Raw genomic sequence first — 27,654 nt, forward strand, 5'->3', positions numbered from 1 at the left:
GTCAGATTAGGTGTTTTAAGAAAGAAGCGCACAGGGCGAAAGGAAATTACGTGCACACTATGGACACGGGGATGGTCACGATGGGCCTTTCCCGCTTCCGCTTCTCTCACAAGAACAGCAGATGCGCTTGCAACAATGGACAGAGAAGAAACCATCCTTCAGAAGTTGACAGGTTGCATTTCAGAGTGCCAGTCAGAAGACTATTAGCTGTCTTTAATATGACGTCTTCTGGCTGGACCAAAAATAGCCCCTTTATATACATATGTGAGCGTAATATTCAGTCTTAGACAAGGAAGGAAATCCTGGTACATGCCACAACTTGTAGGAACATTAGAATCATTATCTGATGGCAAAAATTACCCAGACACAAAAGGAAAAGTGTAGAGAAATTCACCTTCTGTGCTTATCCAGCGCAGTCAAATTCAGAAACAGAACAAGGGATGTGGCTGCCACGGGGTGAGGGATGGAGTTTCAGGGGGGAAATGAAAGGCTCTGGAGACAGGGGTAGGGACAGCTGTACAACAATGTTCACGTAACTAAAGGTTGTAGAGGTAAAAGTTATGTAACTTTTATCACAATCAAGGAGATAAATGAAGTGCTGACATGTTACCACACGCGTGAACATGAGAAATGAGTCTGGAAAGATGTCAGCAGAGTGAAGATTCCCGGCTCGCCTCCTCCTCCTATTTATAGCCAAATCACACCTAGACAAAGGCAGCGGCCTGCGTGCCCAAGTGGACGGGGTCAGGAACGTGTGGTCTGGCGCACAATGGAAGCCTCTCCTCCACATGGGGGGACAGAATATTACCACTGACAACAAAGTGGAAGGGATGTGAGGGACACCTTCATCGTAAAGCAAGTCAGAATGATGAGGACAGATGTTGGATGATCACACAGCAGGTGAGAAAACAAAGCAAGATACCCGTAAAAGCCACAGGACTCTGAAAAAAGTGAGGTTTCTGAGGGTAAGAGGGGCGGGAGAGACAAAGGGCCAAAGGAGAAAATGTCAGGTATAACAGGTATTATGAAGAGAAGGTGGAAAATAGATTGAGGTTACAGAGCTGCTATTGGACAGTGATCTAGTGGGGTCTCTGTGGAGGGAGTTATTTGACAACGACCTGAATGAAGGGGTACAGTGGGTACTTCGGGTACAGTGGGTACTTCAAGTACAGAGAACCCCAAGTGCAAAAGCCCTGCCACTGAAAATGTTCCTTATTTTTAGCACTGTCCATAGGTCCAGTGGAAAATAAAAAAGTTGAAACGGGGGCCTGTTTTTGCCATGGTTATATTACAACCCACCATAAAAAGGATAATTTTACTTTTCCCTTGGTTTAATACCACCCAAAAAGTCAGCTCTCAGACTGAGAAACAAACTGTTGGCAGCCATGCAGGTAAATGGGTTTTGGAGGTGGCAAAACAAGGTGTGAACACGAAAACCTACCCGACAGAGGTCAAGCAGAGAAGACCACCCAGATTGCAGGCATGTGCGCACACAAACTCCATCAAGGTTGTGAAATGAAGAACTGTCTCAGGAAGTTTCGAGAGAGAAGTAGATCAGAATGGAATAAGACATTTTGGCAGAGGTGGGGCAGGTGGTGAAAGTTGAGCTGGGCCTGTGGATTGATTATAACACAGAAACTGTGGTGGTTTCCTCACTGGGGTTATGCTGAGCTCCCCGGGAGAGTGTCTGTTTTGGGTAAGGCTTACTGGACTATTTCAAGTCAAGTGGCACATGGGGTAAAGCGCAGATGCTGGGAAACAAGAATATAGAAATATTGAGTATTTCCACTGCTACTAGTTATCTGGACATTTGTAGTGACTGGAGAGTCAACTACTTCTCAAATGCCACTCCAAAAACAACAGAGAAGACAACAAAATTTATTATGCAGGCCAAGCCCTGACTATACACTGTGTGATGTTGTGGGGTAAGCATGCCTGTAGGAGTCACATGCTGTTAAGAGGCACCGTGGGAAAGTTCTATTAGTGGCTACCACGTCCCAGGTGTTGCAGATGACCCAGGAAGTGGCCGAAACAGCAGGATTTTTCTACTTGCAATTTTCCACATCACTCCACCAAAGGTTGTTAGAAAAGATGAATTCAGCAAAGTTACAGAGCACAAAATCAATTCACAAAATTCAGCTGCATTTCTATACACAAAACCAGACCACCCCCAAAGCACCTGCAGATTCAGCGCAGTGCTGGCCGCATCCCAAGGCTCTCTCAGAGAAACAGTGTAAAGCACCCGAGATCACTCATGGGACCCCACAGACCAGGGGCAGCTGCAGCAGCCTCCCCCTCGCCCCCTCCAGGAATGCAGGCAGGTGTTGGCAGCTCTCCTGCCAGCCTGAGACTCTGCAGGGGTCTCTTTTCAATAACCCTTTCCCTTGGCAAAGCAGCAGCAGCTGCTCTCAGCCCGCCTGTGTCCATGCAGAGGCCTCCCTCCTTGCTTCTCCTTTTCCTAATAAGCCTGTCCTTTTAAAATGAAAAAAGAAGAAAAGAAAAGAGAAGAAAAAGAGCAGGGCAGTATAGGGATGAGTGGTGTCAGGTAGTAAAAGGTGTTATGAAGAAAAGGCTAGAAAAGAGGTGAAGGTTACAGAGGCTGGTGCATGTGAGACAGAAAGCCCTGGGAAGGTGGGAGCTGCTGCCTATGAAGCCGGTGTGTGCTGTTAACGGTGATTACGGCTGCTGCTGCTGCTGCTGTTGTTCATCCCGGTAACCCTTGAACCACCACAGGTTCTTGTCCCACAAAGCCATAAGGAAGGAATTCACAGACCTTTTAGATAAGTTAGTAGAGAGAAGCAAACTTTGTTCAAGAAAGTAAAATTTATTTAGAGGAAAAAGAACCAAAGCAAAGACTCCAAGGCTGTGATGCCAGGAGGGATAAAAGTCACAAAGTGGGCCGGTGGCTAGCAGATAAACATTTTTTCCCTATTCTGTAATATCGGTATCCTCTTTGTGATTGGCTCTCAGTGGCTGTACTCCGTGGGCAGCTGTGTTCAGCTTTACAGCTCCTATCTTAGTCTTTCTTTCACTGCCCCTGTCCAAGTTCTTTTAAAACTTACTTTCCTTATTAGTCTTAAAATTTACTGCCCTCATTAGCCCTCCTGGGTTTCTCTGTCCTTATCTCAGAAGTCTTTTTTAAAAATTTACTTAAATATGCATACAAAAACTGGGGTACAGGCCAGAGGTGCAGAGGGGTGAGAGGATCCACCAGAAACAGAGCGGGGAGCAGAACAGGCAGACTGACTGAAATACACTGCTGAGGGGAGCAGCGGGCAAGGCAGGTGAGGTCTGCTGCGCCATGTGGGTAGCTCCCCGGCAGGGGATGGAACTCATGCTGCACTGGCTGCGGTTAGCTTCATCAGTTGCACCTTAACCCCTTGAGCCACTGGAGGCCCACTCAGAAGCTTTTTTAACTTCCCCAAATTCCCTGCCTGCACTGTCCCTGAGGTGCCTAATTAACCCTTACTTGCCCTAGGACTCTTTTTTTGGTAAGTGAGAGAACAGGCATTTCAAGCAGAGAGAACCTCAAGTGCAAGCTCTGAGGTTTGAGAGTCTTTCTAGTACAATATCAATAAGGCCAGTGGAAAAGATATGGAAATAAAATTAAGAAATAAAACAGAAATACTGGCCTGTTTTTCTCATGGTTGTATTATATGCAGCATCAAAAATCAAAACATAATTTCATTTTTCCCGTGATTTAAAGCCAGTTAAAGAAATTAGCTCCAAGTGTGAGGAAACACATCTACTTTTAAGCTGACCTTTAAGCAAACGGAATATACAGGCAGCAAAAACCAAACACATAATCATGAAAACCTCCGAAGTGAAAGAGGCCACACACAGAAGATAACCCAGACCGGAGTCAGCTGTGTGCTTTAAATCCCCCAAGGCTGTGACAGGGAGGAAAGATTCAGGAACACTTCTGGGAAAAGCAAAATGGGTCTGAATGAAATAGAACATTTTCACACAGGTGAGACAGGTGATGAAAGCTGAAATGGCCCATGGGTTGGACTTTATCATGGAAACTACTATGATTTAATCTTTGGGGTTATGCGGTGGCTCCCTGGAATTTTTTGGTTAAATACACAATGGAATGTTTCATGTTAAGTCCAATATGCAATAAAGCAATGATGCTGGGAATCTCTGTATAGAAATAAACAGAATTTGTTCTGCTATTAAAGTTTTTTGTGCATTTGAGATAACTGGAAAGTAAGTAACTTTTCAAGTGACTCTTCAGAAAACAGAAATTGAAAATCAGTATGGAGTGCAAGCCCTGACCAGATCCAATTCATCCAATGTCCTGGAGTGAAGTGTCCTTGGAGGAGATTCTATTAGTAGAGAGTATATGTTTTGGGTGTTGCAGATGACCCAGGATGTTGTAGAAATAGTAGGAATTTCTAAATTCCAAATACCATACCACTCCACCAATAAAGAAAAAAATTAGAAAAGATGAATAAGTTACAGAATACAAAATTAATACACAAAACTCAGTTGCATGACTATATCCTAATAATAACCCATCAGAGTCATTAGGAAAACAGCTCCATGTACAATTGCATCTAAAAGAATACTGGGAATACATTTAATGGAGAAGAAAAACTGCACAATGAAAAACTATAAAATACTGTTGAAAAAACAAAAATATGGGGAAAAATAAAATACTGTTGAAAGAAACTGAAAACACATAAATGGAAAGACATTTTGTGCAGTACAGATTCAGTGCAATCCTGATCAAAATTCCGATGGCATTTTTCACAGAAACTACTAACCATCCTGAAATGTGTGTGGGGCACAAAGGACCAGGAAGAACAAAAACACTCTTGAGTGAAGCTGGAGACATCTTCTTCCCTGACTTTGACTTCAAACTGGTAACTGGACACAAGTCTCGAGTAGGGTTAATTAAATAACTAAAAGAGGATTTGAACCCAGGAAACAGCCTGATAGATCTTACTCTGTGAGAACTATTCCTAGAGATGAGAGTTTGAATTTCGTTTCTATGGATAGGAAGAGTGAGTCATTGCTGTTAAGAATGCAATTATTCTGGAGGAGGGATTCCATTGCACCCAGTCCCAACATAAACACATGCTGATGCTGGAGGAAGGCAAAGCCCTGGGGAGATGCAAAGGCCGAGAGCCCATCCTTAAATCTTCTCTATCTGCCTGCAGGGTAATGGGCTACATCTTCAGGTGGCAGGTGCCCCGGACAGTACAGGGTGGAAACAGTTCAGCCTGAGAGTCTGGGAGATGGCTTTGCCCTCCTGCCTGCTAGACCTGGGGCCAGGGAAGAGAGGATGTCAGCTCCAGAAAATTGTAGAGTATGGTTCTCAAACTGTATTATAAACCCATTGTAATAACGACACACAGATCAATGGAACAGAACAGAGTCCAGAAACCCCACACCAGGTGCCATCAATTGACCAGGCAGGGGGCAGGAGCAGAAAGCACAGGACGCACTCTTCAGGAAATGGAGGCTGGACTTGGAGGGGTCATGCTCAGGAATAAATCCAGGCCCCCAAGTTCCTTCAAGCCCATAATGAACCCAACTCCCCTCCCCCCCGTTTTCCACAGTCGGCCTTTCCAGCTCTGGGTCCTCCCACTGCACCCCTCCGCAGTCAGCCACCCACAAGGAGATGTTCTCACCTTCCCCTCACCTTTGGCTCACCTCCTCCCGTGGTCCAAGGAGGTCCCCAGGGCGAAATACAGATGGTGCCTTCTTGATGGGTCTAGAAGAGACCAGGTTGCCCCAGGGCACCAACTCCACTCCAAGTTGCAGGGAAGCCAGCGGGCTCCAGAGAGGAGGCAGTTCGGCACGCACGCACGCGCAGTCGGAGGGGCTGCGCAGGTGCGCCGGCAGGTTTGGGAGCGCGGGCGGGGCACACCTGAAAGTGCTCTCGGTGCCACGCCCACCCGCTAGGCCAGCTACAGCCCGACAGTTTTTAAACTCAAACTCAAACGGAGGCATATATCCCACATCTTCTCCGAAAATAGTGTCAATGAAAATTCCAGGAAGCCACTAACACGGCAGAAAGAGTCTACCCGGATTTGAAATCTTGCTCATTTAGCAGTAACCACAGATGACTCAACAAACCCAGCCCCTCCTCCCTGATAATAATAGAATGGGTGGAGGAGGGATCCATTCCACCTAGTCTCAACCTAAACACATGCTGATGCTGGAGGAAGGCAAAGCCCTGGGGAGATGCAAAGTCCGTGAGTCCATTCTTAAATCTTCTCTATCTGCCTGCAGGGTAAGGAGCTACACCTTCAGGCGGCAGGTGCCCCGACAGTACAGGGTGGAAACAGCTCAGCCTGAGAGTCTGGGAGATGGCTTTGCCCTCCTGCCTGCTTTGCTGCCATCCAGGGTTCTTACCTCTCCCCCCACGGTCATTATCATTGCCCGCTGTGCCAGCGTCACCGTCACCAACAGGCAGCGCGCTCTGCTGTTGCTCCGTGCTTGGATTCTAGGGGCCCTTCCGGTCTCCCTGGGACCTTTCAGTCGTTCCTCTGCCCTTCATTCACCATCTGACTCTCTAATTGCTACATCTCATTTATGTATATGGTGAAATTTATTTAATCATTCCCTGGGGTTTTCATTTAGATTGTTTCCAATATTTGTTACTATAGAGAAAGTGCTGGTGAAACTTTTCACACATAAAGATTTTATCTGTATTTCGAAGCATTTCCTCAGGTAATTTGCCAAAAATAGTATGACTATATCAAGTACTGAAGGACGGTACAAATTTATTTTCTCGGGAATGAGAGTACTTATTTTACCTTACCTTTGCCAACATTTCACTCTAACTTTCAAAAGGTTTTGATGTAAACTTTGCATTAGAACCAAGTACACAAAAAGTGTTATCATGTGTAAGAAATATTTAACTACTTTAGACCCTCAAAAGTAACCAGCATTAGCTCAGCAGTACTAATAAATGAAAAAATTAAAACACCCCTGAATTTTAGGAGGTAAAATAGAAGAATAAAGGAATAAAACTGTAGCAGAATCACCAAATCTTCTCCACATTTTCACTTTGCATCGCACAATGAGATTACATTAACTGGTCTGCATTGCAGTTGGGTGCATAATGGAATTCTAGCCACCTGAATGGGGACAGAAGAGAAGTATGCTAATAAAATCTTCCATACCTCATTCTGTTTTCTCCTTCCCCATCCCTAGCTGCATGCAGATGACTCCATGGATACAAAGGAAGACAAAATGGTCAAATGAAGAACCTTAGTTCCAATATCATAGACATCTTGTTAAAGGTGTTAGCTTTTCTTATTTAATCCAAGCATTCATTGTCATTAATGTCATCATAAAGAAAGTGATTTGCCCAACATGTAGCCTCAGAAAGAATAGGAAGTTTAAAAACCATGCTTAGGTACAGTCTGCCTTTTTCTTGGGATGGTGAATGTCATAAGAACATCAATTGCCTTGTTCATTACTTGAACCCCAGCATCTAGCATGGCACCTAACATGCAGGTGTGGTCTCTGCACATTTGCAAGTGTGCATGCTCTGTCCATAGCAATTCGCAGAGAGAGAGACACATGTCTAAGAAGTTTGAGGACAGCAGTGTTATTATAGTTCTACATGAACATGGGCAGATCTTGTGCTTTTTTGGGAAGAATATGCTGTAAACTTAAGCATTAAGCCTTTTTGTCTTGCACCTCATATTTTTTTGGCTTGTACCTCCTCTTAACATCTTTGCCACATCCTGAAGCCTAGTGTAAGGGATTTATTGAAATTTGTTTTATTTGTAGATCTTAAAACTATTGATAAATAATGATCATTCCATCAGTGGTGTTTGTTGCAGATTTATAGTTTTATTACCTACTAACATCACCAGTTTATATTGACTATCAGCTTTATAACTTCAGAACTGAATTAGAAATAAAAGCATCAGCAGTTAGAAAGCAAGGAAAACATGAACAAGTATCCTTGCTATTTCTCTTTTAATGTGTTTCACATGTTCAGAATCCTTGTTTTAGGTGAGAATTAATGTTAAATATTTTCACAATAAAGAAATATTCTCAGTAAAAATCTTCAGAAATTTCACTGATTTTAAAACTCAAAGGAAAAGTTGTTAATGACAATTTTAAAATAATGAACTTTCATAGGTTTAATGTCTCCTAAGTTTTATGTGCAAGTCCAGAAAATAACGAGAAAGTAAATCCAACTCGATAATTGGGTAGAATAGCAATACTAACATTCGTTTTCCTGGAGAATTGTTGGGATTCAGATAGAAACAAATTACAGAATGTTATAAATATGAGCATATTGATGCAGAAAGACCACTAGGCAGTTTGAGAATTGGGTAATAGTTAAGAGTCTATACTGAAATACTGCAGGAGTCATAGACCCTACAAACAGGCATGATACTTAGAACCGCTTAAATAGCTTCAACATAGTTGGCTGGGAGCATGCCGGTCCTGCCAGTCCTCTGTACAGTGCCATACATCCAACCTTCATCAATAGCTTGAACATTGACAATAGCATCTCCATCTCTGAAGGACACCTCATCTGCATCAGCAGCCATGTAGTCATACATGGCACGGAAGATTTTCTTTTCATGAGAACAGATAAAAGGAAAAAACATATATTAGATTTGCAGCAATTAACCCAAAGACATAATTTTAAGGTCTCTCATGACTTACTCCACAAACTTTAAATTGCATCAAAGACAATCTGAAACCATCAGTGAGAAAGTAAAAAGGCAACCCACAAAATAAGTAAACATTTGCAAATTATATCTCTGATAGGAGATTGCTATCCAATATATATAAAGAATTCCTACAACTCAATACTGAAAAAAATGGGAGGGAAATAATAAAAGATCTGAATTATTCAAATATATACAAATCCCATATGCACATGAAAATATGCTAAATATTATTACTCATGGAGGAAATGCAAATCAAAACCACAATGAAATACCACTTCACACACACTGTGATGATAATCAACACGGGGAAGATGTGGAGAAATTAGAAATTCCATAAACTGGAGGGATCAATATGCCCAAACTGATCATTTGCTTTGCTTGTTTTAAATAATTGAATATGCTCTGTCATTGTTTAGTAATCAAGGTATTCTGATATTACTATTAACACAGATGTTACATAATACATGAGTATTACATAAACTAGAAGGCTTGGTTGAAAAAAAAAAGACCCGACTACTTATGATCATTTTTGATATATAATTTTCGATATCAAAAAATCAGAATTATTTGAGTTAGTTCTTCACTATTTACTCACTCCAGCAGTAGAAGGATGAGATGGGATAGAGGATACTGTCGTCTGTTGGGTGGCAACTGAAGACGATCGTTGCTGTGGGAGCTCTGTGGTCTTTGCATGTTTGTAAGCTGAAAGGAGGGGCAAATGGTTCAGAAAAAGAAAATGTGGCTAGACTCATTTAATCTACATTTAGCCCACAAATCCAGTACTTTCTCATAAGGAGAAAGAATCCAGATTTCTTTTTTATTTTATTCAAAGCATCTCTTAACATAACCATTAGTTGGTTAGCAGACCCAGGCTGGTCAAGCCCGCACCCGCCACCTGTACCTGCTGAGGTAGCGGAGAAGAAGACGCCTCCTTCGCTGTAGGTGGAGAGGTGGAGGTCGGCGGCGTCGGAGTGCTCAGACTTCTCCTCACCACCACTGATGCTCAACGCGCTGGCGGACCGCGACTGCTCTCGGCTGCGTCGCTGGGCTTGGACTGCAGAGAGGAGATGCAGAGGGAGCGGAGATGAAGCACCTGTCCTGGTGGTGCCCAAGAGTAGCTGGACCTCAGTGGCCGTCATTTCACTGCCAAGCGTAGCTTTAGGTAGATTTCCTTGGATTAAACCCTCAAAACTCTTATAATGTGTGGCTGTCATTCTAATTTTCCAGATGAGGGCTTAAGTAAATCACCAAAAGACACCTAACAGCTAAGTAGCACAAACCCCAGAGTCCGTCCTGCACCATTTCTCCCCTCCACTCTGCCCCTTCTCCTGGCTCACCAAAGTGAATAGATATTATATTCACCGCCAACTTTTCCAGAACGTTGTCCCTAACTTCCAAATTCATTCAGATGCCCTTTCTTTGTGTTTCTACATAGGCCTTTAAAACTGCATGTGGTTGGGTTTAAAAGGTGATCTACTAACCTCTCATGTAAGCAGACTACAGGATAAATCTTTTGAGCACTGTCTGCAAAATAGTCTACATTTTAGTTGAATAGAAGGGCATGAAGGTGTGTGGCCTGTTTGGTGAAACAATCTTTCCTTAACTTGAGTTTGTCTATAAAATGAGTTTGGTCCATTAGACAACAAGGTGCTTTTATGACGAATGGGCAACTCAGAAAATTGAAAACCTTTTGGAGGGATGGAAATTCAGAGCCTAAAAGTCATTGACTGCAGCCCATTCAATGGTAACATTTATGCCATAAGCCTTTTGGGGCATAAAATACCATTAATCTTGTGTAAGCTTCGGGATTGAATGTTGTCTTCTGCCGGATCATAGTCAAAAACGGAGCCAGGATTAGTACGCCAGACTCGTAGACCTGGAAGTGAGAGTAAGGATCAGAATAGATGTTCTTGATTCTTCCAGTAATTTGGAAATAAAAGCATGAACTTAAACAACCACAGGAGAATGGAGTCACACTGATTCAGCTTAGGTTCTAGCCATGCCTTCCCCTTAGAGGTGGAAGAGGCATCAACTTTGAAAACTATGAATATGGTTTTTCTTTTATGCTTAATGAAAACACAGACTGAAGTCCTTTATCCTTTGCCTCAGTGTAGGGTATAGATAATGTCACTTTTAATTCTTCTATTCCCCTTAACTTAAATTTGATGACTTCTCCCTACCTCCAGACTCAATTACCTGTAACAGTCTCCTGATCCTGGTCATTCCGTTTTTGTCCAATTTCTACCACTTTTCTCTGAATGCCTCGGTAGTTAATGTCACTGAAGTCCTGTGTGTTCTTCTTTACTCGTTCAGTGATAGGGTCCGTCACCACTGGTGTGAAGCAACCCTTATGTTTCTCAAAGTCTTCATGATACTTAACCTGTAATTTCATGAATTGATTTTGTGAAAAGATAATGCTGTGATCACTTCCTTTTTAAAATGTCCCATTGGGTGGTTAACCAATCCTAAAGCATTCCTGACTTACTGCGGAGATGTTGCGCTGGGTCTCCCTTACTCGTCTCATTTCTGGGGTGTCTAAGACATAGGCAGCTTTGCCTTGTATTTGTTTCCGGAAGCTATCAGAGTAAAGAACCTGATGGAGGAAAGACCATGAATGAGTCATGATGCCATCCTTATTCTGAGGCCTCAAACCTTGTCACTAGATGGAGATGAAGGAATTGGTGAGGGAAACTTAAGCTCACTGAAAGAACTCAGCAAGACCCGTGATTAACAATGGAACAGGTTGGCATGAGGCCGGGCTGGGAAATTATCGGGAGAGAATAAATTTATTTGGACTTTGAAAATGTAATTTTCATTTTCGAAGCAGAGAAAGGAAAGGGGAGGAAATGGTTTGCTGAATTTGCTAAGAATTGTAGCACCAACGGCATGATATTCAATGGTATTTGGCACTAAATGCTGATATTCAAAAGAACTACCCTTTAAAACAAGTTATTTTCTTAGGTGTCTAGATTTATAGAGCAACATTCTAATACAGAAATTAAAATCCTTCAAACAGGAAAACCCCAAAATATCAAAGCCAAAGAAGGTATCCCTTTCAGAATATTACCTGTTTTATAGAGTACCTTAAAATAAAGAAAAGCAGAAGACTGAGGAGGTTAGAAAGTCAATTTGTTACAGTTGGTTATGTAAGACTACCTCTGAGTCAAGTAAAAGGGGGGGAAAACATTGGCCATTAACATGTTATGCCTTAGTATGATCATTTGGAATTTAAAAACACAGTGGTGTTAATTTTAGTGTAAATTTCCAGTTGAATAAAAAGTGCACATTTTTTTTTGATGTTAAAATGTTATTTTTCCAAGATGTTGCATTTGTTTTCATTTTTAGTGTGTATTTCAGTCGAATGAGAAAGGCACGTTTTTATAAGGTTAAAATGTTATTTTCTAAGTTGTTGCACTATTCTTTTTCATCCTAGAAAATACCGAGCTAATGTTTTCTTGGTTGCGCTTAGCTCTCTCCATCTCTGGAGTGATAGGTGTCGGAGTTGCTTTTCGCATATTCTCTTTGTACAACACCTAGAGGAGCCAAGAAAGCATCCAGATATCAGAGAACAGAAACCCAGTTCGGAAAAGCCATCATCTAGCTGGTGTTATGGCTCAATTGCATCACACACTATAAGAAACACCTCAGGAGAGACAGCCATGGACATGTTATTGTATGAAGCAAAAGATGAACAAAGAAGTAAATTGAGCTTGTGGGGTTGGTTCGTTGTTTTGAAGTGGGTTTTTCAAAGAATTTTAAAAGATAAACATAAGTTTGGGGGAAACTGTGAGGCAAATTAGTGGCTTAAACATGATGACCAGGCTTGTTAAAAGTTTAGTGATTTCTTTTCGCTGTTTGAAATACCGAGCTAAAGTTTTCTTGATTGCGTTTGACTCGTTCCATCTCAGGAGTAAAGGGTGTGGGGGTTGCTTTCCCCAGGTTCTCTTTGTATAAAACCTGTGAGATACAAAGTTGGACCGGAAAGTCATGAGGAGGCAGCATTTCAGGCTATTAAATATAAATGCAATTTGGGGGAGAAAGCTCTAGGTTTAATCTATTACTATTAGTGAAACTAGCTCTCAAGAAGAAAACTTAAAAAACAAAAGCAGTGGTGAGTGCAGTATGACATTTAGAGGAGTTTCCAGATATCTGGCATTTTGTTTATGTTTTGCCTGGGATAGAGTTAGGAGCAAGACAAACTGCAGGGATTACTTTGCACAATTAAAAGCATTTCTGTTTTTCAAGACAATACCGAGCTAATGTTCTCTTGATTGCGTTTGACTCTCTGCATCTCTGGAGTGGTGGGGGTTGGGGTGGCCTTCCCCATATTTTCTTTGTACAAAACCTACATGAGTCCCATGGATCCAAAAATTCAAAAAGAAAAGAAGAACTGCAGTTACCAAAAGATTGAGATGAAACAGATCATTTGTTATGAGGCACAGGAGGCCAAACCAATTGAGCAGTAAGGTTAGAGAGGAAGAAAGATGTTTCCAAAGGAGAATAGAGTTGACAGCAAGGGCACAGTTGAATGGCGTTACAGCAAGGAGTTACAGCAAGGACACATTTCCAGGGTAGGGCCCTGTCCCCAAATCTTTGCAGACTGCAAAACAAAACTGCCCCTAAAGACTGACAGACCACGTTCATTCTACCACTAGTCTATGAATTTCAAGCCCGTGCCTGCTCATCTAAACAGAAAGTCAGGGCCTGAGCTTGAATAACAGCGATAAGGCTGAGGTGGTTCCCTAGATACTAGGGGTTCTGGACCTCTCTGCAACACTTAAGCTCACAGAGGCACATCAGTAAAATAAGGAAAAGATTTCTCATCTTATTTTCCCTGTTACCATCTGCTCTGTCTCTTGCTTTAGATTAACAAAATCATACTTTTCAGTAAAATCATACTTTTCAGTAGGTTATCAAAATCATACTTTTCAGCAATGTTACTATCTTATGATAAACCCACAGGACATATTGTAACACATCATAATAAATCCTGAATCTTGATGTCTTCCCTCAGTGTCATTTTTGGGGATGTGGGGCATTTGGGAAGTTGCTTTTGTGAGGAAGAATTCTGTTTAAGCAGCAGTTCTAAAGTGGGATCATTAGATGGCATGGTTGGCATCACCTGAGAAAAGGTTGAATGTACACTTTTTGACACCACACCAGACCTACAGCATGAAACATGGGGGTTAGGACCCTGTAAGGCTTAATAAGCCCTGCAATTTCTCTGAGGCACACTAGCATTCAGAAGCCCTCTTGTACTCAAGTATTAGAGATGCCTGCAGCCTGTGTATAAGTGGACTGCCAAAGTTCCTCATTATGTGAACTCACATCTTCCCCCAACTCCAGACCTCTGGGAATTTATATATATCATAGTCTTTAGGGAAACTATCTCCAAACTCAGCAGCTTAAGTCCATGATAAAGACAAAAGAACAAAAAAGAACTAATATTGAAAAAAGTTTGAGTGATGTTTTGTCAAGTAAATTGATAATCATTTACCAAAACCACTACTGGATCTAAATTTTGTCATTATCCTCAAAAGAACAGATCAGAGTTATTTTTCCCAAGTTCTCTTTGTCCAAATCTGACTCGGTAAGTTAGAACCTGAAACCACAGGCGCAAAAACACAATAAAATCCCAACTCCAATGTGCCTGAAGGAGCTTCATTACGCCAACTATGCCAGCCCCGGGTTTCAGGAGAGTGCCAAACAAAGAGACCTAGTGCGGGCAGTAGAGAGGGAGTAAGTTTGGGGAGAGATGAGCAAAACATCCAGTGCTTTATTGGAAAATCCTTTGCTTCCTGTTATTAGAACTTTAAATTACGGATTAAAGCGATCTTGTTATTATGGAGTTAAAGGTAGGAGTAGCCCTATGGGAAAGAAGGATAAATGTGATAAATTCACAAAAACTTAAGCTGTCTTTAGAAAACAGGATTAATATGTATTATTTTAAATCATTAAAGAAGTAGTTTTTGTTTTCTTGCCAAAGTACCGAGCTAATATTTTCTTGATTGTGTTTGACTCTCTCCATCTCTGGAGTGACAGGTAAAGGAGTTCCCTTGCCCATGTTTTCTTTGTATAATACCTGTATGGTGAGAAAGCACCCAGAAAAACACATGTAAGCAACATTTCAATATTTGTGAGATTTTTAACGGTGAGTTAAACTTCCTTGTTATGAAATAATGACACAGTAGTCCGAGGAGCCAAGAGTTACATGCTGACAAGACACCAGAAGCTACTTTAAGGCAGCCACTCTCAGGGGGACTGCCCTAGGGCAGCCGGGACTCAGCTGCTGGGAAAGACTGGAGGTTCCCCTTGGGATTGTTTTCATTTCTAGGAACCCTGGGCCTCCTAAACAATCACACTGGGATTTGGGATTGTTAGAACTCGTTTTTTGTTGTTATCCAGGCAAACTAAAGGACAAGCATGTAAAGAAAACTTTGTTTTTAAACCAGATGGTGCAAAAGTCATAATTAACTGAGATAAAAATAGAATCCATAGTACTGTCACAGAAATGTGAAAGTATGTGCTTTTGGTAAGTGAGGCATATTAGAAGCAAAGGAAGGGAAGTGGATTTTCAAAAAAGAATAAACACTAAGTATTGATTTAATTATAAGGTTAAGTGGCATTTTCTTTTCCCTTTCTTTGCAAAATACCGAGCTAAGGTTTTCTTGATTGTGTTTGACTCTCAGCATCTCAGGAGTGATGGCAACTGGAATTCCTGTCCCCAGATTTTCTTTGTATAGCACCTGTGTGATAAGAAAGCATCCAGAAGAAAAAACCATCAACTACCTTCCCTCTGGTGGTGCATTGGGGAATAGGGCAAAGAGGGAGAGAATGAGTTAGAGGAAGGAAAATGCTACAAGCGTCTAGATCCAACCTGTGTGAGCCTGACATCCTTCAAAGCAAGGAATGCAGGAGGGAGTAGCAGAAACTAAGAGATAGGAAAGGAAAGTTTTGTTATTTTTGTTGTTTGAACTGCAGTGCTGAGCAACGGAGAGCACCAGGAAAGGGAACAATTCGCCCCCCCGCTTGTTATGAGAAGGGGGAAATAAGGGCAAGAGACAGAGGGAGACCCAAGGAAGTTATTTTCGATTTGAAAATGTTAATAATCCACAAAGAGATGTTTGGGTTTTAGAAAATTGCACATATGATATATATATATTATATATATATATATATATATATATATGTACATACAACTCTTTCATTGACTTTCAAAAGAACTATTTTAAAGGTAGTATATAATTTTTAGTTTGGGCAAACCTATTGGGAAAAGTTAATTTTGAGGAAAATGGACAGCAATGATAAAATACTAAAAAAAAGAAACCTCAAAATTCCTGTACAAATACCAGTGGCCACAGAAAAGATTAGATTAGGAAATGAGGCAAAGTGTGAGTGCTGCAGAACAGTTTTGTAAGCTTTATGTTCAGATCAGATTTGCCAAAGCAGGATGAATGTAGGAGTTTAGACACTAGACGGTTAGGATTTTAAAGCTGGAATATATGACTGACTACTTTTTTTAAGTTAAATTATTATATTAATGTTTAACTAAAATGGGGGAACTGATTCATAGGAATGGCAGCATTACGTTGCAAACAAGACATGTCAAAGTTTTATTGACATAAGTTGATTAGATCTTAAAGGAGAGCCATTAATCTTTTTTAAACATTTTAAAGGTAAAGGGATTTTTTTTCTTTTCAATACCGAACTAAAGTTTTCTTGATTCTGTTTGACTCTCTCCATCTCTGGAGTGATGGGAATCGAGATCCCTTTCCCGAGGCTTTCTTTATACAACACCTGTATGACACGAGAGAGCATCCAGAAAAAAACAAGAGCAGTCAAAACAGCCCTTTGTCTCTCCGTCAGAGAGTCCAGGATGAGACTAAAGACATTGAACAGGACGGACACATTCACCAAGTCAGCCTGTCTTTCCTAGCACAGATCTGTATGAGAACAATGTAACTGTATGACCAATATAACTGATATTCAACTTGTATCCTAAACCATACATTACATGCTTGTTTTCTGTTTCAGGAATTAAGGGAAATAATAGAAATAATTTAATAAGACAACCAAAATGCATAATGTACAGGAAAATATTATTTTTGAATTAGATTGGAAAATATTTATTTCTCCTGCACCTAACATCTGTTTTATAGAATAAGAGATATAAGATATGGGCCAAGCCCATGCAACATAACAAAATCGATATTTACTCAGTAAATTTAAGTTGTAAAAGTGGTCAAGGCTAAAAGCCAGTGTTTTAATCCAGAGCATTTCTTATTTCTCATAGTACCTTAAAGGCTCTATGCACACCTGGACAATTTGCCTAAATGCAAACTGAGTGAAAATTAACACAAATGGGTACTTAGAAAACTGTCCAGGACTGCTAAGATCATTAGTCCCCAAAACTATGAAAAACAATACACTCTAAGATAGGAAAAGAATTAACAAATAATTTTGAAAATCTTTGGACAAGAAGGAATAATAATAACAACAACAAATCCACAGGGAAAACAACATTCCAAAAGACATAATAATTTACATTAAAGATTTAATAAAACCGAAAGGTTGTTAGTAAATAGTAATTAAAAACAAAATATAAAAAACAAAATGACAGTGGGACCAAAGAAAGTTACTGATCTAACTATGTGAAAGAATGAAACTTTCAGAAAATATTTTAACTGACAGAAAGCATTTTGGATCAAACTTCCCTCCAACCCAATTTTCCTATGACATTTGATTCTCTGTCTCAGGCATAAGGGAATCTAAGATCTTTATATATGAAAGTCTCATATTAAGTGCATTTAAGTAATACTTAATATTTAAGTATTATAGAGATTTTCAGCAACAATGTCAATAAAAGAAAATAACATTAAATATAAACTCATTATCCAAATTTTTATATTAACAAAAAAATCAGAAGGTCTGGATTTCTATTCACAGAATGGCTTGCCCAGGACAGTGTCAAAAGACTGCTTTGGGTCTTGCCACTGAGCACTTTTCTTTCTCTGTGCTGCTGTCTATTCAGACAGGATCTATATTAAGATCACCACTGTGTCCAAGCAAGAGCCACTATTTCTACCTGTGGATTCAAGTTCAGTATCTTTTCTTGCAATATTAATTCAGAAACAGTGAGCAAAAGGGGTTTCAAGGAAATAAGAGCATCAGTGTTTGGGGTTTTTATTTTTTTTTGGGGGGGGGATATCAATTATTTCTAAAAGTCCCAGCAGTTACAAGAAAGGTGAAAAGAGGAGGAAAAGAACCAATAAAAAGTTTCCAGTGACCATTACACAAAGTATAAAATGTTAGAATTAAAATGGTAAGTAAAGGGTCTGGAAAACAGACGTATTCAGTTGATGAGATTTAAAAAAGAACGTGTTAAATTATTTTCAAGGGACTGATAGTGAGTTTTGTTTTGTAGACATTATTATTATTATTATTATTATTATTATTATGGCATTAAAGGAACTTTCTTCCAAATACCGAGCTTAAATTTTCTTGATTGCGTTTGACTCGCTCCATCTCAGGAGTGACAGGCAGGGGAGTCCCCTTGCTCAAGTTCTCTTTGTACAAAATCTGTGTGCACACAAAACCAACAAGCAGATCAGCCTCGGCCCATCTTTTAGGTAAACTTAACCTGCCTGTAAAATTGTCTCTAGCAGTATTTCTGTTTATTTTCATAATACTATAAAATATGCTAAAGTAACTTCCAGAAATAGACCACCTCTGGGCATTTATTGGCACCCAGTCTGAAGTCTGTCTCTGAGTGGTATTGCTATGTACGCAGCTGCCTGGCTATAGGCAGGAGTCACTGACAATGACCTTCTAGCAGAGTATACCAGGCCTTGTCAAATAGTGCTCAAGTTAATTGAAATTAATGCCCATAAGGAGTTCTTGGTAACACTAAATCAAGGGGGTGGGGGGGAGAGAGGGGAAAGGGAGAGAGAGAGAGAGAGAGAGAGAGAGAGAGAGAGAGAGAAGAGAAGATCTGGGGGAACAAAAGAAATATAAATATCAAAAAGCAAGATAAATATTAACTTTCAATGATTTTGAAAATATTTAAAAGTTCATGTACATCTTCCATCATATACAAAAAAATAGCTGAGCAAGTAAACTGAACTGAGCCAAATAAGTCTGAGTTACTATGAATTGCTATGTTTTCTCTTGAGTGAAAATATCTTAAAAAAATCACATTCTTTTAGGAAAAGCTACAAACACAAAAAATATATCAAACAGAGACATACAAAATACAAGTAAAATGAACATTGTGTTTTTGAAGGGGTGTTAGACTTAACTGTTGACTTGGACACACTATTAGAAAATTGATTGTTATTAAAGAAGGATTGGAGAAGGGAAACACTGAGCATTACAGGCTTTTAAGGAAAGTGATCAATAGCTATGTTTTAAGGAAAAACAGTTAAAATTTCACACCATAACTAAAATAAATATTAAATTAGATTTGGGTGAACAATGAGGTAATATTTGGTATCATTATTTCATTATATGTATTTAGTAATTTTACAGGAAGGAAAAATCATGTTTATAATGTGTTAAATATAGTATTTTAAATAAGAATTAAAGGATTTTAAAGAATTAATTTTAAAGAGTTAAAGGATTTTATTTTTTGCCCCGTAGGAAATACCGAGCTAACGTTCTCTTGATTGCGTTTGACTCTCTCCATCTCTGGAGTGATAGGTGTTGGGGTTCCTTTCCCCAAATTTTCTTTGTACAAAACCTGTGAGATACAAAAAAGTTCCCAGAGACATTCAAAACAAGTACAAAGATTAAGGAAGGGAGACAACTGAGGCAGGGGTGTATGGAAGGAGGGAGGTTTTTAGAAGAATAACATTTAGTAGGATGATGCTTTTACTTTTTAACTTCACAATTTTAATGAACTCTACAATGCTGGCTCTGAAAGAGTACAATGGAAAACATTGTTAGAGGGTAGGAGAACCTACTAATGAGAAATCTTGTGTTAATTCTATTTGCAGTATTTCAGATCTAAGTAGTCACACTTGTCAGTTACTAAAAATGTTAACATACCCGGAGAAAAATGAGTCACTTTATAGAAATCCAGATCATTTGGGTCAGGTAATAACACACACACACATACACATACACACACGCACGCATACACATATATCACACATGCCCACACACACATATACACACACACACACACACACACCACTACTGTTAAGATGTTACTGTTAAGGGCCTCCCCGGTGGCGCAGCGGTTGAGCACTGGGTTGCGAAGCTGCTCGCGGCCTCTGCGGCGCCGGTTCGATCCCCGGCTGCTCCCCGGCCACCAGAGGAGGGTCCCACATGGCGCGCAGACCTCTCCTGCCGCCCGCTGCTCCCCTCAGCAGTGTACTTCGGTCCTTCTGCCTGCTCTGCTCCCTGCTCTAGCTCTGGTGAATTCTCTCACCCTCCCGCGCTTCTGACTGTACCCAGTGTATGTATAAATAAAACAAACAAACAAATAAATAAATAAATAAAACATGCCTCTATTTAAAAAAAAAAAAAAAGATGTTACTGTTAAAAAAAAGAGGATGATAGGTTATTCTGGTAATTTTTAAAATGAGAAATAGTTTCTTATTTAATATATTTGTAAATACCGAGCTAAAGTTCTCTTGATTGCGTTTGACTCGTTCAATCTCTGGAGTGAGAGGGGTTGGGGTGCCTGTTCCCAAGTTTTCTTTGTACATAACCTGTAGGAGATAATTAGAATATACAAAAAGGTAAAATGACCACCAATCCTATGGATTACAACTACTTGTGGGCTATTTGGTAGGAACTCAAAAATAATCTAGCTTTCACATGTAACATTCAAGAAATAAGGAAAAGAAATTTGACAAATATTTATGTTTTCTTTTCAAAAGTAGTAATTTACTACCTTGAAAACGGGTTACTAAATTATTTTCTATGGCCAACACTTAGTACATTCTTAACAGGCATCAAATAGTTGTAATAAATTCAACAATGAGAATAATTAAACCATTTCATAATATCTGGTATTAGTTTCTTGAATACAGTTCCCTGGATTAATATTTAATAAGTTGCTTGATTTAAAAATTTCTAATCACATGAACAGTCTATTCTGAGAATGATTTTGTTTTGTATTTTCTAACCAAAATTCCTAGCCGGCCTGAGTCTGTGAGTGTTAGGGGGAAAAGGATGTCCTAAAGCTAATTCCATACAGGCTTTGTGGACTCCACCCCACTCCAGACCAAAGCCATCAGGACATTGGGAAAGACAAATCCCATCACCACAGAAGGGAAGGTGGCTGGAACCTGAGGGTGGGGTTAAGCAGCCAGGGTTGGTATGAAACCAGACACGTGGGCTTTGGGGCTCTCGGCCAGCTCTCAGCGCTTGGCCAGCTCTCAGAGTGCCTTTGAGTTTCCAGGTCGGCGGATCAGGTAGGACGCATTAAAGACTTTATTTCCCTATTTTCTCCCTGAATTGTACATTTCCTCATTTCCCTTTCCCTTGTAAATAAACCTTTTATTAACCTTTTGTGAGTGCCTGTAGTGGAGTATTAATAAATCCCTTTTAAGCACGTGGGTGAGGACCCACAGCCAGGCAACCGGTTTTATATCGGGGCTGCTCTATAACATGAGGACCCTCAATCTGAGTAGATTTAAAGGGTTTATTTTTTCAGGAAGAGTATCTTTCACTCAAACTGATGATTGCTGAAATGTGAACTACATCTTGTGTTTTTTGTTGCTTTTCTTGAGTTTAGGGAAGTCCTATTGTTAGCGGTAGTATCAAAGGACATCTTAATGAAGTGAGGAATTTCTGAAATCTCTAGCTTCCTTCCCTTCCTCCTTTCCTCTTAATGTCAACAATTTTCAGCACAAAGGAAATGCAGGAATTCTTTTTAAACAGATGGATTCTACTGTGTACTAGAACAGGGGGTGGGAGGTACAAAGTACCCAGGGGTTTGTGTCACATATTAATTCCTAAAATCACTGACAGACTCCTGTTAATATCTTTGTTTTGTAAGGAAACTTTCAGGAGTCTTTTAAAATCTACCTTCTTAGAACAAAATTGTGTTTCTTAATCCAGTAAGGCAGCACAATCATGGGTAGAAGAACATAACAAAATCACACAAAAATGTAAGAAGTTGCAATCAAAAGCAACATATGAGGTATGGACCACTTTTCCTGAATTAGTGGACACAAAACTCTAAATGAAGTTTGTTCCATAAGGAAGTCAGAGTAAGCAGGGAGTGAGAAGGGAAAGAGATTTAAATAATACAAATGACTTGTAAGATAAATATCAAGTGTTTTCTAATAGAAATTATTAGAGTCTGTCAGTTTTACAGTTACCAAGAGAATCTCTAAGACCAAGGTCTTCATCTTTCATTGGTCATAAACTCTTCCCTAAACTTCACATAGTCTCTTGCTAGTAGTGAGAAATTACTTAAGCTTTATTTATAGTTGGAAGTGTGTGTGTGTGTACACACACACGCACACACATACACATACATGCACAGGTGTACTGCAGGGAGCAAGGCTAACTAGGCAGAAGATCAGAAGAAATGTGTGTTTAATCTGGTATTTACCTTGGAGGATATATTAAACCTTAATTATACTCTGCATTTATGAGGGGAGCACAGTGAATATAGGGCAAGAAACCTTGAAAGGAAGGGGAGAAGACTGCATAGAACTTCCCAAGTTCACCTAGTGTCTTCCTGGACAATGGAGAATGCCCAAAATATGGACACATGCATATGTGTATACTTATGTATATATAAACATTCATTTTATATTACTTATATGTCTATATGTTTATGCTTTTGGTCAACTAACTATAGGTCATTGCAAAACCTTATTACTAACTGTTGCCGCATTTTATTTGAGAAACTGCAGGTGTGATGACTAAGCAAGAAGCCAAGTCCCACCTCTCCTTGATTATGTGAAGAAGGAAGTTTCTTATCTATTTTATGCAACCCTAGTGCCTCTCTTAGGACCAAAGGAGGATTCACACCACCCCCAAGTCATGGAACCTCTTGGCAGGAGGAAGGAAGGGTGAGATAGAGTTGGCATAGCAATTGGGAGGGGGTTGTTGCACAAACACATGCTGAACATATGGGCCACTACCGAGCTGATGTGCTTCTGTGTCTCCTTGACACGTTTCACTTCAGGCAGGTCAGGGATTGGGGTTCCTTGTCCAATAGCTTCCTTATACTTCACCTGCAGATATAAAATTAGGAAATGAAAGGTATGCTAATACTTATTCTTCCCACCATGAGTGTATGTGTGTGTGTATTACTGCAATTTTTGCAACTTAAATAGCACAGGCTTTACACTTAGTGTCAATGGGGCTTCATTTGATATTTGGTATGAGAGGAACAATGTCAAGGACAAGGACACTTGGTCTTTCTCCTGTCAGTCTGGGGTGGGGTAAAGGCAGGAATTCATTCTTAGACTATGTCCCTTTCTCTTTCTTGTGTTTGCCAAAATTGTGACACCCATAGTCCATTAGCTTGGACAGATGTATTCACATACAACCGGAAAGATGGAGTCTTTGACACTAACATAGCTATTTTCTTACAAGTGTCAGAGAATCTCTCATTGACCAATCTTTGGTTAGGCTCCTCTGAATCTACTTTCCAACTAGGCCTTTATTATGGATTCCCATGTCTTTGCATTGCCTAACTTTAGTAAAAATCCTGCTGAGTCAGTTTAGCCAGAGTCCCTCACCCTTGATATCTCATCACTCTTGAGAGCTTACCAAATTTCTCACCTTCATCAACCCCCAGGTGGGGTCTGATCACCTCAGCCAGTCTCTAGTCAGAACCCTCCTTGCTCCTGAGGTTTGCTCTGAATACTTTTCCATCCACTGACTTTCTCTCTGTCTGCACCCCCACTTCTCACCCACCCATGAGTTCTCCTCCTTTTTGTATTGGGAATTGAGCTCATTTGTATGCCAAAATTTCCTTTCCTCAACATTGCAAAAGTCCTGAATAAAATCTGTTGGTTTTTCTTTTTTACCACTTTATTCTCTAGCTCTTCTTTGCATAGACACATGCCTCTCCAGGTTCCATCTGTAACCTCACCTCATGAGAACTGCCCCAGTATGGCCTAGGACTTTGAGATCCTCTTAACCAGGGCCAGGTGTTTTAGCAAGTTAAGATACAGTTCAGACCTCAGAGTAAATGGTCAAGGGGAAGCAGAAAACACTAAAATATTTACCGAGCTGATGTGATCCTGTGTTTGCTTCACTCTCATCATCTCTGGTGTCTTTCCAAGTGCTGTTCCTGGCGAGACATCCTCTTTATATAAAACCTGAACATTCAGAATCAGAACAGTGTTACTCAGAAGAAAGGAAAACTCAACAATTCCTGGAAAAAGACTAGGAAACATGGCTCTGTGTAAATAGAAGACACTAGGGAATGTTCTTAAGCAAGTCAAGAGTATCTGATATCCTCAGCATCAGCCACTCAAACTAAGTAAGCAACATGGATCATTGTCCAGATCTGGAGTTTTCTTTTAAGATTATCATACTGTACTAATAGAGGGTGAGAAATACAGAAAATGTTAATTTAAAAAAACCTTTCCATATCAAACCCAGAAATCCATTAAAGAAATGCAGTCAGTCAGTTACTTTGAGGAACAATAATGAAAGAAATAACAGTGTCAAAAAGAAATCCATCTTCTTGGAGCAAGACAATACATATTATAGCTCTGGGATTTAAAAAAAAATAAAAAGAAAGAAAAGTTGCTTTGTTAGCAGATTTAAGTTGTTATTTCAAAAGGTGGTATTTTAGAGCAAAGTATGCAGAATTTTAAGAAATAATCACTCATGTTAACTGGGGAGGCTAGATGTTAATTATCTGAATCAAGGTGAGGGCGAGCATATTTTTAAAGAGGAGAATAGAATGATTAGGTCAGGGTTAAGTGGGATATAAACAATAAATATACCGAGCTGAAATTCTTTTGATTTTCTTTAACACGCAGTATTTCTGGCGTGTCTTGGACAACTGTAATTTTTCCTTTACTGTTTTTAAGATCACACTGATATTGGAGCTGTGAATAAAGAGTAAACATCCTGTTAAGATTTTAACATTGTTATATATATATATTTTTAAGATTTATTTATTTATGCATATAAGAGCTGGGGTACAGGCCAGAGATGTGGGGGGTGAGAGGACCCACCAGAGACAGAGAGGGAACAGAACAGGCAGATTGAAATACACTGCTAAGGGGAGCAGCGGGTGATTCAGGAGGTCTGCTGCGCCATGTGGGTAGCTCTCTGGCTGGGGATCAAACTCGTGCTGCAGTGGCTGCAGAGAGCTTCACTGGTTGTGTCTTAACCTCTTGTGCCACCAGGGAGGCCCCTGTTTTATATATTTTTAATTGGCCAATATTGTGTAATGGAAGTTAAAATTCCATATTGAAAAAAAATGTCTATGCCACAATAGTCTTGGCCTCATAACCAAATAAGAATTTTGAAAATAAACTAATTTCTAAAAATCCTAAAACTTATAATATACCATATTAAATGTTTCTTAAATGTATTTCTTCCCTAGGATTAATTTTGAAGAAGCTGTATGTTACCACTAATGGAAGATAGTCAGAGATCATATTCAATAGAAATTCACCAACAAAGTGACAGAAAAATCTTTCATGCTCTGAATAGGGTTGAAATAAGAGATAAGCCCAGAGAAGAATGGAGCTTATATTTGAGCTTTGGAGGAGTGCCCATATCCCCACTGCAGGTGGGATACTCAAGCATGTACCCCCAGGTGTCCCCATTTTCCCACCTCATCCCACTACTGGTTGGCTGTGCCTTAGATTCAGTAAAAACTCACAAGGCTGAAGTTCTTCTGGTTCTCCCGGACTCTCTGCATTTCTGGAGTATCCAAAACTGTCTCATAATATGACATGGACTTCTCCGCATCTTCCTTGTACTTTTTCTGTGAATAGATTCCAAGATATAAGGATGGTAAACAACAAAGGTATATGAATCAACAGGACTAAAATAGCACTATTGGCTCAAGAAAGTCCTTTGTATCTTCTTGACTTTAAGAATGTTAAGGAATTATAAAGCCGACCCCTCACTGTCATTGAGTGCCATCCTTTTTCTTTCCAGGAGAACTGAGCCTGGACATTTAGTAGGACCCACTGTCATGGCAAAGTTGGTTGGCTGGTCCCATAAGGCAGGTGACAGCCAACAGCATGGTTCCTGGCAGGGAGATGGGGATGCCTGTGGTGAAATAAAAGGCTAGACTATTCAACAAGTAGATGGAAAAAAGCAGGGGGGTTAAGAGCCATTAACAAGACCTCCTGAAGGCTGGCCTCAGCTGGTAACAAGTACATTTTTGTTGAGCGATGAGATGGGGTGGTGGGGACTCCTGGCTACAGGACTGAGCAGGTGGTTAGGCTCAGGAGGCACTTCAAGAACACAGTGCAGCTTCTGCAGAATTCAGAACTATGGCACTGGTGACTTTACTGAACCATCCTGGACCCTCAGCCAGTCTTTCACCAGAGAGGTGTGCCCACAGGGGCTACTCTTATCCCAGACACCTTCCCTACCAGTCCCCACGACTAAACTAAATCTCTCCAGCAGAGCACTTACTCTGCCCGAGAGCCTGAGTTTGTTGGTTTGTTTTAAATCACTTGTCACAAATCCTTTCACTTTTCTCTCTAGCCTTATTTAGGGAAGTTTGGGGGTGTAGGACTAGGGCTGAGCAGAAACTAGTCACTTTTGTAGAGCTAGAACTATTCTTTCTACTTATCTGTTCCTATATAAATACCATTATTTATGAATTACATTTATAAGTGTTGAGACATTTAATTCAAAGACAACAGAGAAGTAGCTTGAACAAGTTAGAAATTTCAGTTTAGCTTTCTTACATCTAATAAGAAGCCAGTTAAAGCAAAGATTTTTGAGGCCTCCCTGGTGGCACAAGGGGTTAAGTCTCAGAACTATCAAGCTATCAGCAGCAGCGTGAGGAGTTAGATCCTCGGCCAGGTAGTTGGCCTGACCACATGGTGGAGACCTCTCCTGTCTCTCCCACTGCTCCCCTCAGCAGTGTATTTCAGTTAATCCTCCTGTTCTTCTCCCCACTCTGTTTCTGGTGAATCCTCTCACCCACTGCACCTCAGCTCTTGTATGCATAAATAAAATAAATCTTAAAAAAAATAAAAGCAATGACTTCCAAAAGGAAGGGCAGTTGACTAGGAACAAATGTTTTTGTTCAGGAGAAAGTCACTGAACTATGGTGGAGGATTCTGGGTGCCTTGGTAGTGGGTGTGGTATGGAGTGGTGTGGTGTGGGGTAATAATATATGATTATCTCTGAATCATATATTCAGAAGTATTGTATTTCAAAGTATTATAAACCAATGTTCTCTTAATTAAATTTATATATAATTAAATCTATCTATCTAATTATCTATCTATCTATCTATCTATCTATCTATCTATCTATCTATCTATCTATTTATCTATCTAGTGCTGAATGCCAAAAAGAAAGTCACCTGAATGACTCTTCTTAGTAATGCAAATATAAGACAAACAATTCCTGGAAAAAGGGTAGGGCCAATCTCCTTTTCTTTTTCCTTTAATTATTTTGCGATTAAGCAAAAGCTACCTTAATGGGTTTGCAGAACTCAAGTTAATTATCAAGATAGGTGATCAGTTTGCACTTGGAACTCGGGGATATTCTAAGAAGAAAGAGTCCCGGTCCTCCTGGCACTAAGTATTTAGTAGATTATGCTGAATTTGTGGATCAGTTTACATTGTTTGCCTTTACCTGTAAGTATGAGATTAAGAAGTTATAAAATACCTACTACCCATTGAAAGTAGAGAAGTGGTTTTGTGAAAAGCATCACTCAAAGGTGAAGATGTACTGATATAAATTGGGAAGCTGTCTGGACATTTTTCAGGCCTTGAAGAGCTAGCAGGGGAAAAAAACAAGAGCAGAGGAAGCACTTAATATCTCCAGAACAGGCCTGCACTCTGAAATTTTCCTTAAAGATTAG

General features: G+C 40.0%; 1 protein-coding gene across 1 annotated transcript in view; it reads right to left on the minus strand.

The window, feature by feature from the left end:
• Positions 1–8,212: 8,212 nt before the first annotated feature.
• LOC119255831 (nebulin-like) overlaps positions 8,213–27,654 on the minus strand; it is a 123,111-nt gene continuing 103,669 nt past the window's right edge. Inside the window, exons 34-44 of the mRNA XM_054699452.1 lie at positions 25,480–25,584; positions 24,590–24,694; positions 23,861–23,953; positions 22,766–22,858; positions 20,279–20,371; positions 11,143–11,250; positions 10,854–11,037; positions 10,441–10,533; positions 9,559–9,711; positions 9,253–9,359; positions 8,213–8,558 (exon numbers count right to left, since the gene is read on the minus strand). Of these exons, the coding sequence (XP_054555427.1) occupies positions 8,385–8,558; positions 9,253–9,359; positions 9,559–9,711; positions 10,441–10,533; positions 10,854–11,037; positions 11,143–11,250; positions 20,279–20,371; positions 22,766–22,858; positions 23,861–23,953; positions 24,590–24,694; positions 25,480–25,584 (1,308 nt within the window). The 3' untranslated portion in view covers positions 8,213–8,384. The remainder of the gene's footprint in view (positions 8,559–9,252; positions 9,360–9,558; positions 9,712–10,440; positions 10,534–10,853; positions 11,038–11,142; positions 11,251–20,278; positions 20,372–22,765; positions 22,859–23,860; positions 23,954–24,589; positions 24,695–25,479; positions 25,585–27,654) is intronic.

Source organism: Talpa occidentalis, unplaced genomic scaffold (assembly GCF_014898055.3).
Source record: "Talpa occidentalis isolate TD23 unplaced genomic scaffold, MPIMG_talOcc4v2.1 talOcc4.3, whole genome shotgun sequence".
Taxonomy (NCBI): domain Eukaryota; kingdom Metazoa; phylum Chordata; class Mammalia; order Eulipotyphla; family Talpidae; genus Talpa; species Talpa occidentalis.